The sequence below is a fragment of the Symphalangus syndactylus genome, chromosome 10 (genome assembly GCF_028878055.3).
Source record: "Symphalangus syndactylus isolate Jambi chromosome 10, NHGRI_mSymSyn1-v2.1_pri, whole genome shotgun sequence".
NCBI classification, from domain to species: domain Eukaryota; kingdom Metazoa; phylum Chordata; class Mammalia; order Primates; family Hylobatidae; genus Symphalangus; species Symphalangus syndactylus.
Window position 1 is genome coordinate 109796025 of NC_072432.2, and position 12195 is coordinate 109808219.

The following is a 12195-nucleotide window of genomic DNA, read 5'->3' on the forward strand; positions in this document are numbered from 1 at the left end:
CCATTTTTTATTTCTACACTCAAATTCTGTATTTGAAGACGCAAGCATGTTTATTACTTCATTCAGTCATCCAAAGTAAGAACTGATCATCCAAATTAAGAAGTCTTTACATGATAACGACATCTCTCTAGATCCAGAAATATAAATTAAACTTAATTCAGTAGAGATTCAGATGGTGTCAGATTTTTTGCTGTCCTGCAACAGAGTCTAAGAAACCCTAGGATAACTAAAATGTACCCATTGAAAGTGTTCCTGATCCAATGCCAGGTGTAAAGAACAATCTATATCAAATCGTATTAATGGTTTATATGGTACCACTTTTTAAAAGTGCCTGTGTATTTGTTTATAAAATCCATACTTTTGAAAAACTGGCAGTTCATAAACCACCTGTTAGCAGAACTTTTTTCTGAGTCATGACACTATGGGCTACATTTTCAAGTTTTCTTTGTTGAGCATGCATTATTTTCATGGCTGAAAACAATAAGGGGCACTTTGGGAGGCCGAGGCAGGTGAATCACTTGAGCCCAGGAGTTCAAGACTAGCCTGCGCAACATGGCAAGACTTTGTCTCTACAAAAAAATTTTAAAAAGAAATTAGCCGGACATGGCAGGTCCCAGCTACTCGGGAGGCTGACGAGGGAACGTTGCTTGAGCCTAGGAGGTTGAGGCTGCAGTGAGCCATGATCTCACCACTGCATGATTGTGCCGCTGCACGCTACTGCCCAGCCTGGGCAACGGAGTGAGACCTTGTCTCAAAAAAAGAAAAAAAAAAAGAAAAGAAAAGAAAGCAATAAGGATATCACAGCCAGCCTCCAGGACGGTCCTCAATGATCCTCCTGGTATTCACACCCTTGTGTGGTCCCCTCCCACAATGAATAGGGCTGACCTGTGTAACCAGAAGGATATGGTGGAAATGAGTGTGATTTCCCAGGCTAGGTTATAGGAATCATTGTGGGTTCTACCTCGCTGTCCTAGATCTCTCGTTCTGGGGGCAGCCAGCTGTCATGTTGTGAGGACACTCTATCAGCAGGATGAAGTTCCACTGCAGGGCAACGAGGCCTCCTGCCAACAGTCAGCACTAACTCGACACTCATGTGGAAGTAGATCCTACAGCCTTCAGCCCAGCCGACATCCTCACTGCAACCTCATGAGAGACCCTAAGTCAGAAGCACTCAGTTAAGTCACTTCTGGATTCCCGACTGAGAGAAACCATGCAAGATAACATGTTTGTTGTTTTAAGCCTCCAGGTTTTAGGGCAATTTACCACCCATCAATAGATAATTAATCCAGGCAGTTCATGTTAACAGTCTTGCTCCTATATGAGAAGTGGCATTGTGGAGTGGTTGAGAGCTGACTCTTCAGCGGCCAAGTTTTGGCGTAATTTGTTACACAATAAAAGATACCTAACAGGAGTGGTGTTTGCATTATAAGAAGAAAACACTTGCTTACCCCAACTCCTCCAACCCCCACAACCTACCACCATCTCAGTCCATCTCAGGAGGGGTCTGAACCTGAGTCCATCCCTGCTCTGCTGCTCTCCAGCCACCCTTCGCTAAAAATAGCTCCCACTCAGAACCTGCTACTCAACATGTGGACCTCAGACCAGCAGCAGCATGCGGGATCTTGTTAAAAATGCAGGATCCCAAGCCCCATCCCAGACCTGCTGAATCAGAATCTGTATTTGAGCAATAAGTGATTCCTTAAAGTTTGACTCACAGTACAGTTTGAGAAACCCTGGGCTGTGGCAGTGGCTCTTAATCTTGACTGCACTTTGAAACCATCTGGAGAGCTGTTAACAGCCCTGATGCTCAGGCATTTAGGGGTGGGGCCAGAGCACCATTATTTTTAAAACCCCCAAGTGATGCTAACATGCAGCCAGGGTTGAGCATCAGTGCTCTAGGAGCAAACCCAGCCTTTTCCCACTCCTAGCCCTCTCTAATCTCCTAATAGCCAGGACTCAGCAGGGCCCAGGATCTCTCCTACAGCCTCACATCCAGGACTGAGAACCGCAGTTCAGAGCTCAGCCATATGGATCTGCTTAGCATCCCTCAATCTCTTGAATCTCTTCCTACCTCAGACACCCCTTCCCAGTCTCCTCTGCCATCCTCCCAGGCAAGCACAGGCACCTCCTACATTTCTGTCCTCCTCCATCCTCTTGCCTCACTTTTCCAAAATTATTTTAATTATAAACCACTTCAAACATATGGAAAAGTACAGAAAATGAGATGTCTATGGATCCACCACCTGGATTTAACAAGTGCTTACATTTTTACCTTATTTGCTCCAGATATTTTATTTTTGGATAAATAGACATCTTGGACACAGTCCTCATGCCATTCCCTTTCTCCCTATCTTTCTATCCCTGCGTGTACTTTTTTACAATCTATATATAACACCCTGAACAACATATGGCAGAGATTCTGAGGATTTCTCAGTTCACAGTGCCCTTAGTTTCTCTGTGCATTTTTTAATGGCATGCCCTAAACCCCCCCCAAAAAAAATACCCAATAATTCCTTTTATTAAGTAGTTAGGTCCAAACAACTTAACACTTATTCACAGCCTAACAACAGTAGCCTTTCAAAAAAATAGCACACATAAACTGAAAGAAGAAATATTTTTTCTTTCATTCTTAACTAACCACAATTACTGACTAATGGGATGTGTGCATCTGTTGGACACTGCGCAACTTCTCAAAACTTGGAACCACACTGAACACCACCACCCTCATTTCCAGTTCCATGCTGATTTTCTTAGCAACTACTCAAAATGTAGCTTGTAAAGATATGACATCATCAAGAGTAATGTGGTACTGTCAGATGTTGATATTGTGAAGTGCCTCAAGCTAGTGGTTAGCGTGGTATCTGACAGATGTTAAGTATTGCTGCATTTCCCTCAAAGATGTGAATATCCCTTGGCCACCCTGTGCATTTGCTGCAGTGCCTTTCGGTATCTTAGCACAAAATTTGGGAACCACCAATACATAGTATTATGTATGCTCAAAAAAGTTACTTACATGCTATTGTCTCTCCCTTAGCACTCACACTCCCTCTCTTGCCCTAACTTGACCTGCTCCAGGCAAGAGCTCCCCAGTTCCCTTCCCAGCCTGTCTGTCTTCTCTCCAGCTCCAGGCAGACATCTCCAAGAACTGTTTCAACATCTCCACCTGGAACTTTCTCTCTTCACCTGAGACTTTCTCAGCACTTCTGGAAGAATATGCCCCACAGAATACAGCACCTTGCCCAACAAGCCCGCTCTTTCTCCTGCATTTCTCGTCCCTGGGTAGTACCACTGCCCTCCTAACATCCAGGCCCAAAACCCCAGTATCAGCCTGCCCCCACCACCATCCTCACGCTGACATTGGCCCATCCAGAGCTGGTGGATGCTATCCATTCCTCCACTTTATTCTCCAAACCAATCTGCCATCACAACAGCAACCAACGCTTTCCTGGAATCTGGCTCCCCCTCATCTGTCTAATTCCTATCTCCAGCTTTTCCCACATTAACCATTTTACACCACACAAGTGGCTCAACGAGCATAATCACATCTGCTGTGCAGCTTGGAGTCCTCAGCCTCAATCTCACTCCATCCTCCCTCCTTTCCAGTCCTACCTCCCATTGTTTCCTTTCACAGTTGACCCTAGAGTGAAGTCAGGCTAAGCTACTGCAATCTTTCCTACACCCTCAGAACTCTCCAGGCACCACCCTTTTCCTCCAGTGGACCTCCACCTGACATTCGTTTCCCGTACCTCTCATCTTCTCTATTAGTCAGGGTTCTCCAGAGAAACAAAACCAGTCAGATGTGTGTGTGTGTGTGTGTGTGTGTGTGTGTGTTCCCAGCTAGAGAGAGACAAATAGAGGTACTTATTATAAGGAATTGGCTCATGAAATTGCGGGGGGTGACAAGTTGAAAATCTTCAGGGCAGGCCACAAGGCTTGAAACCCACAGAATAGTTGATGTTGCGATCTTGAATCCAAAGGTGGTCTGGAGTCAGAATTCCTTCTTGTGGATCTCAGTGTTTTTTCTTAAGGCTTTCAACTCAATGGATGAGGCCCACCCACATGATGGAGGGTGATCTGCTTTACTCCGAGTCTTCTGATTTCAAAGTTCATCATGCCTAAAAAATAACTCACAGCAACACCCAGACTGGTGTTTGGCCAAAAACTAGGCACCATAGCCTAGGAAAAACTGACATAAAATTAACCATCACACTCCTTCAAGGCTGAGCTCTAACAGGATTGCCACTCTAGGCCACTGACTCATCCGATAAATAAGTAATGAGCACTTACTATATGCAAGGCCTTGTTCTAAATGCTAGTGATACCAAAATAAAACAAAAGGGATTCACACAATAAAGGAACAAGACTGCCCTCGTGGACCTTACCTTCAGAAGCCGAGAAACAGGCAATAGACAAACAAATAATAATACATGAAATCTCATTTTTAAAGTATGCCAACTAGAAAAAAAAACAGTGCGGGGGGAGGGGTAGCAATCACAGGAGGAGGTACAATGTTTTAAATATGGGGATTGGGAAAGGGCAAACCCAGAAGGTGACGTTTAAGCAAAATCATGAGGAAGGCCACAGAGCGAGTCATGGGATAAGGCGGAGGGTGGGCTAGGCAAGGCAGTGGCAGGTGCAAACAAGCTGGGGTGTGGGGCCCCTGGGAGGCTGACCGGACCTCAGGGTGAAGTCAGACATGGCTGGGGAAACAGAGCGTAGGCCTGGCCGGGCCATGAGCACTTCAGCTTTACCCTGACTGAGTTGGAAGCCTTTGGAAGGTTTCGAGCTGAGGGAAGACATCAATTACTCTGGCCATGACTGACCATGACAGCGGGGAACCCAGATGACAGTAAGTAGAGGTGTGAGCAGTGGTCAAATTCTGTATATGTTTTGAAGGTAGAAAACAGGATTGACTGATGATTTGGAAAAAGGCAACGAGCAAAAGAGGGCATCCAAGACACCTCTAGGGTTGGTCACCAGCACCTGCAAGGCTGGAGTGGTCATCTTCTGAGATGGGTAGAAGAAGCCAGGAGTTAGCCATGTTAACTCCATCCAAGCAGAGGTATGCAGTGGGCCGCTGGATGTACCATTCCGAGTTCAGAGGAGAGCTCCACAGCTCTTGGTAACGCCTCATCTCCCTACATGACAGTAAATTTCTGGAAGGCAGCAAGCAGGTCTTCTTCATCCCCAACAGCAGCTATTCCAATGCTCTGCCCATAACAGATGCACAATAAATACCTACTTAGCAGCATCTTTCAGGAATAGGAAAGACACTTATCTGGTACAGGATGGTAAAGGGCATTTGCAATATTCCATCTGTGGCTCTCAAATTCACTTTCTTAACAGTACAGCACAGGGGTTGGTCATACAGGCTCTGGAACCAGACTGCCTAGGTTCAAACCCTGCTGCCCTTATTTCCTACCTGTGTGACCTCAAGGAAGCCATTTAACCTCAGTTTTCTCATCTGTAAAATGGGGACAACTGCAATATCTACTTCTAGGGTGAGGACTAAATAAGGTAGGGTGAGTTACTATTTAACAAGGCTCACAAGAGCTCAGACACATAGAAAGAGCAGTATAAATATTAACCATTTTAGTACTCTACTGGGATTACTTGTTGCCCATTATGAAGACACCTTTTGACCTACTCTGGCCTATAGTTATGATTATACCACACTGAAAAGGGCACTTATAAGGTATCATAAGACACTAGAAAATCCCAAAAGACCTCTCTAAATTAAAGAAGTGTTTAAATAAACAACCTGATTTCTTGTGCTTTATATTTCCAAAATTTGCTAATACATGATATGATCAGGTTCCATTAACCAGAGTCTATGATTAACCAAATCTCTTCTTACCCAACTTTCTGAGTAAAATTTATTACAACGGTTCCCCGAAATCTGAGGAACTTTAGCTCTATTCCATAAAACTGGAAGGATTCCTCAGGACAAAGGGTAAAAGGCAAAGTAGGGAGTTTCAAAACACACACACACACACACACACACACACACACACACACATGCACACAAACACATACATACACACACATACATACACATATGTACACACAAACACACATACACACACATACAAACACATACACACAAACACACACATACACACACACACACATACACACATACATGCACATACACACAAACACACACAAACGCACATACATACACATACACACACACACACACATACATACACACACACATGCACACAAATGAATGCTGATAGGCCCCCGTAAAGAATAAATTCTAACCCTCAAGGAGGTGTTCCTATGGAACAACACGATGAGACATTTCAGGTGTAAATGCCAGAGAAAGTTGTCAGTGAGGTGCATCTGGCTTCCTGGTTGAAGAAGTGTGGAAACCTCCAATACGGGATCTTAAAGTAGCATAAGAGTTTGTTGGCATCAAACAACGGAGCCAAGCATAGCTTATGTTGATTTCCCACTTCTGGCTGGACTCGCTGCTTGCAGACACCTGCGGAGTGGCTTCCTCTCTTCTGTGAGGCTGGTTCTGAAGTACTGTACACCACAGCAGAGGTGACAGCCACAGTATCAGCCCCCCACTGTCCCATGTAACTGGGACATCAAAGCTGCCAGCCTCCTCCATCACTCCCTGCACCCCGGAGGCAGGTCAAATCCAGGAAAACTCCAAACGAAGCTTTCAAGTACCCCAAATGGTGTCTCCTCCATCTCAGTCCTGGCAGGTAGCCATCAGTGCAAAATGTGACCTGATTTTCCAGCTCTTTGGATCTGACCCACTGAGAGTGATTTTTCCTCCTGAATTCAGCCCAGGTAGGGAGTAAGTCACACAATTGCATATTTAAAAGCTGAACTGAATTCTTATTTGGAGAACAAGGAATTAGCCGGGTTCAAGCAGTGGCTATCGCTTGCCTGCTGTACCAATTTTTTATGAGAAAGTGTCTTGATAAAACATGCAATGCTAATAATGAAAGCCCCTTTGGGGCTCAGGAGAAAAGGGAGATTCAAATGTATGTCAAAAACTGAATGTGAATGGGAGGAAAGATCACACGCACCCATGCACACACATACACACCCCCCTTTAAAAGGTAAACATAAAAGCAACATCTGGCTAAATTTATCCCTTTGTCAGTGAAAAATAGCATAAGCCCTAGCCAAGTGTGTTACCAATTCTTAAACCGAAGGGTAAAAAAGAAACACTCACCACAGAGCAGCACTATCAAACAGAACTTTCAGCAATGATGAAAATACTATCTGTGCTATCCAATTCAGTAGCCACTAACCACATGTGGCTCTGGGCCACTTGAAATGTGGTGAGTGAGACTGAAGAAGTGAATTTTAAATTTTCTTTTATTTTAATTAATTACATTTAAATGTAAATAGTCACATGTAACTAGTGGCTACTGTATTGAACAGTTCAGCTGGCAATGTTTCTGTTCCTTCAATAAAATTGTAATCCTAATCAACCAATAATATTTTAAATTATCATCAAAATTAGTATAAGCCCCTGGCTGTGCCAAACTCAGTAAGCTTAAGACAAAACGAAAACAAACAACAACAAAAAAAACTAAAGAAAATGATTGCAGTGTATCATTTCCTGTAACGCTGTTCTGATTATCTAATTTACATTTCTATAATAATATGGCTTTGTGTATTTGGAAATCTGTGATTGTAGACAGATTTTGCCTTCAAAAAACCAGAATGTCACAGTCTCTTCCCTTAAAGTCTTAGAAAAATGAAAACGTGAACTTAGGGAAAGTTAACCTCGCAAGCTTCAGTTTCCTCAGGGCTGAAGTGAAGATAATATAAGTACTCGCCTCTCATGAGGATTAAATTCAGATAATGCGTGCAAAATATACAACAGTGCCTGGCAAAGGGTAAGCACTCAGCAAGTGGCAGCTATAATTATTAGTATTTTATCAACAATATTAAAATCAGTAATAAAGAGAACAGTGTTAATACAATGAAAGTTTACACTGAACAAAATTTTCCCAGGCCCAAACCCTTTGAATGTGTTTTCCAAGCCATAGTAAAGTGCCCTCTAGTAAAATACATCCTGGGGCCCTGACATCTTGACACCCACCGTCAACCTCCAGAGAGGCAATCACCCAGATGGGTATCACAAGTCACGAAATCACTCAGCCGATGTTTACTGTGCCCCTACCCTCTGGCAGGCACTGCGCTAGGCTTTTAAGGAGGAGGGAACAGTCCCCAACCACAGTGCAATGTCTCAAGACTGAGCCGTCTGCCATCTGACTCCTGCAAAGCTTGATCAGCCCTGGGACACTTTGATGAGATGCAAAACATTCATCCTGGGGTCCCACTCAGACAGAAAAGTTCACTTCCCGTTTCCTAGACCAGCCAAGGCAAGCTTTGGCTGTTGGCACCACAGAGAGGGACTAAGTTATTAGGGGACCCGAGGGGCACAGGCCCATTTTCCCAGTCAGGACAATAAGAGGGGTGTTGACAGGCCATGTTTCTCACTGAGAAGCCAAATCACTTTCACAAGAGAGTCATTCTCTGAGTCTTCACTAAGCCAAATCTGACCTACCCCTCGAAACAAACACAACCCCTTTCAATAGCCGGCTGTCCAGGCCGGTGAAATCCAAGGTGACTCTCCGCCAAGTTAATATCAACCATACCAATAGACCAGAAATCCCCCGTGAGTTTCTAGGCAGAAGCTTAGTAAAATTCTGTGGGGCTTGGGGTTATTTTTCTTTTTATAGAAAGCACTCAATCAATCTTCTTTCACAACCAAGGGTACATTCCCCTATGGAATTCCCTTCTCTGAAAATCTCTAAAAATAAAATATTCATCTGATCGTCTGCAATGATTTAAGTTTAAACCCATTTTCAGGAAGAGTCAGGGACTTCCTATGGCCCCTCCACCTATAAAAACATGTTCCCCACTGCCTCAGATTCCCTCTGGCCCCAGAAGAACACTAGTCAAACCATGCTCTTGACTTTAGGATAGGAAAGACAGGGCTGTAGTATCTGGAATCTCATATTTGTATTCTTTGCTGGTGAGACTGTAAAATGGTATAACCATGTTGGGAAAAGGTCTGGCAGTTTCTTATCAGGTTTCCCTGTATCTCCTTTTTGACCCAGCAATTTACTACTAGGTGTTTACCCATGAGAAATGAGAACACATGTCCCTACGGAGACTTGTACACAAATGTTCACGGCAGCTTTGTTCACAATAACCAAAGAAAGAAAGAAAGAAACTAGAAGAAAGAAACTAGAATAATCCATGTATCCATTAACAGAATATACAAACTGTGGAGCAGACATACTCCGGAACATAAGTCAGCAATAAAAAAAGGCCAAATCACGATACGACATGGATGAATCTCAAAAATATGGTGAGCTTTACACAATATTGTAGAATTCCATTTACATGAAGTTCAAGAACAAGCCAAACTCACCTATGATGAGATACAGGGCAGTGGTTGCCACTGAGAGGGTGAGGGCAGAGAATGACTGAGAACGAGGATGAAGGCACTTGCTGGGGTGACAGTAATATTCTCTGTCTTGATAAGGACTAGGGTTACACAGGTGCATGCATCTGTCAAAACATTATGCAAATGGTACTCTCCAGATTTGCACATTTCACTATATGTAAATAAATTTTATCTTAAGGAAACCATAAGCACATATTGAAGTCTAAATAATAAAATGTGTACTAAAATGTTTAGGAATGACCTGTACCAACATCTGTAGTTTACTTTAAAATGCATAAAACCATCAGCTGGGCTTATGGATGGATACAGGGATGGCTGGGTGGATGGGGGAGGTGTGTAGTCAAGCAAAGATGGCAAAATGTGAATTAGACTCTAGGCATGTATATTTAGGGGGTCACTGTTCTTGCAACTTTTTATATCTTAAAAAATGGGATGGGGATAGAGTCACAGTGTCCTCTCCTTAGTCCACCAAGTTAGAAATTTGGCAAAGCACCCATGCTCCACCAAGCCATGGGACCACATAGTTTCAATTCTGCTGAAAAGAGAAGACTGGAAGAACATAAGTAGCTTTACAGGAACTCACATCACTCATGCCAAAGATTTTCTGCTTGTTTCCCTACAGACAAAGCAATTATTTGAATGTAAGCCAAAAATTCCTGCTCAAGAGGGAGAAAAAGAACTCACGGACTTGTATTCCCAATTTATTATCTTTCAATTCCTGTACCAAATCTACTAGCTAACTGCACAACACTCCACTTCCATTTGCCCCATGTCCATACAGCCAAAAAGCAAACAAAGAAAAACCAACCCAGTGACTTGATACACAAATGCAGCCAGAGGATGACGTGCCAGCTCTGGGGCTTTGAATTACTCAGGCGGGCCAGAAACCCCACTGAAGGCAAAAGAGGATGCAGAGCTCAGTCTGAGGTTAGAGTGATTTCACTGAGGTTAGGACACACGCACCAAAGAGTCCCAAACAGCTTGCTTCGTAACCCCTCTCTGGGGTTTGGTGACATCTGGGTTCACTTGAACTTCGTTGGGATTCAGCTGTTCAGAGGTACAAATTAGGAATCCCGGCAGCAGAGGGCGGGGGGGAGCAGGGTGGCCCTACCCACAGGCCCAGAGGTCGCTCACATTACACCCGGCTTCCTTCCTGGCAAGGCCTTACTTATCCTGAGATGACACACGATGCCAGGGGTTGGAAGATGCCTAGTCAAATTGAGCACTCAGCTCCTGAAACAACTGTACCGACTACAAGAGTTCCAGCACATGAGTTGCTGGAAACTGGGGTGGCCACTGACGGAGATTGAGCCAGACTTTTTTTTAAAAAAGTACTTCTTGTTTGTTTGTTTTAAGCCCCCAAAGAAACTCACTGACACCACCCAGCGTCCCTAGGGATCACCCACAACCACACAGGGCAGCTGAGGGCAAGCACAGAGGCACAGAGAGACAGCAGGGAGTGCGCCTGGTTCTACAACCTTGGCCTCCACGCGGTTCTTGCTGCCAAAGGCAGCGACACCGGAGGTGAAGGGCACCAGCCCTGGCCTAGGACTGGGGTGCGCATGCCTGACAACGGGGCTTCCCGAAATACACAACCACCTCCTCCTCGCCCAGACCCATATCCATCCTGGCGTCCCTTGAGTCTAGAGAAGTGGGTTAAGACAAGGGAAGAAAATCCCTTACAGAAGAGGAGATCCCCGTTTTCAGTGCCGGGGACTCTCGGCACCCGCGTCCCTGTGCTTCTAGTGGTTCCGGCGCTTCCTCGGAGCGCGCGGCATGTCTGCTCCTACAGGTCCAGCACCTCTGTCCCCAGAGCAAACCCACCTCCCAGGGCACACGCAGAGGGGCAGTCAGGCACCGCCTCCACCCTGCCCCACCCAGGCCGCGCGCACCCCTGAAACCTGGACTCCGCGACCAGCTCCCTCCTGTTCTTTTCCGAGGACCCCAGCGGCAGTGTGTCCTGGACCCACCTGTAGCCTCCAAGCTCCCCCACCTCCGCGTCCTTCCTAGGCGCTTCTGAGCCTGCAGAGCCTACGACCCCCAACAGGCTGCTCCGAAGTGCCTCTCCCTACATCGCTCCAGGAATGACTCCCCTACACCCGTTCCCCGCAAAAAAAAGTTGGCCCAAGATCCAGGCGTCCCAAGGATCAGCCCGGGTCCCCATCCGACGCGGGTCAGGGGGTGCTGCTCTGGCAGCTCCGGAGCCCCGGCACAGAGCAACCTGCAGGGAGGCGCCACGCGGGGTTCCCACTACCCGCCAGGGACCCGGTCCACGGGGCCAAACGGAGAGGCCTGTGCCGGTCGACATCCCAAGCCCTGTCGCGCCCCCACCTACCGTATGGGACCGGCGGAGCAGAAGGCGCGGGCGCGGGTTCCCTGAGACAGCGTGTTCCGTCCCGGGAGGAAAGTTTGTGCCATACAGAGGAGGCGGCGCGGGGAGGACTTGGGGGCCGGTGGGTGGAGGCGGGGGCGGCGCCGCCGCGTGGTCGTGTGTCTGTCCCTCCGACTATCGGTGCGTCTGTCCCTCCCCGGAGCCCGCGGCCGCCGCGCTCTCGCTCGCTGCGCCCAGCGCCCGGCGCGCTCCGGCTCCAGCCCCGACGCGCCCCCGCTGCCGCCGCCGCGCGTCCGCCGGCTACACTTCCTCTTCCTCTGAACTCATGTGCAAAATATGCTGCGCTGCATCTTCAGGGAAAGCCTCGCGGCCCCTGACAGCAGCCGCTGGAGCCGTGGGCCCGCCCAGC

At 46.4% G+C, this 12195-nt stretch overlaps 1 protein-coding gene across 5 annotated transcripts in view; it reads right to left on the reverse strand.

Moving 5' to 3' along the window:
• The window catches only part of RFTN1 (raftlin, lipid raft linker 1), a 203673-nt gene extending 191583 nt beyond the window's left edge, over positions 1–12090 (reverse strand). Inside the window, exon 1 of one of the 5 annotated variants that reach the window (XM_055295520.2) lies at positions 11790–12090. Coding sequence is in view for 1 of the 5 variants with exons in the window: in XM_055295517.2 (XP_055151492.2) it covers positions 9419–9554 (136 nt within the window). In the remaining 4 variants the exon portion in view is untranslated. Of the gene's footprint in view, positions 1–9418; positions 9578–11424; positions 11468–11789 lie in introns of those variants that run through there. The other 4 variants (XM_055295519.2, XM_063610761.1, XM_055295517.2 and 1 more) reach the window with 4 other exon arrangements.
• Between the last annotated feature and the right edge of the window lie 105 nt (positions 12091–12195).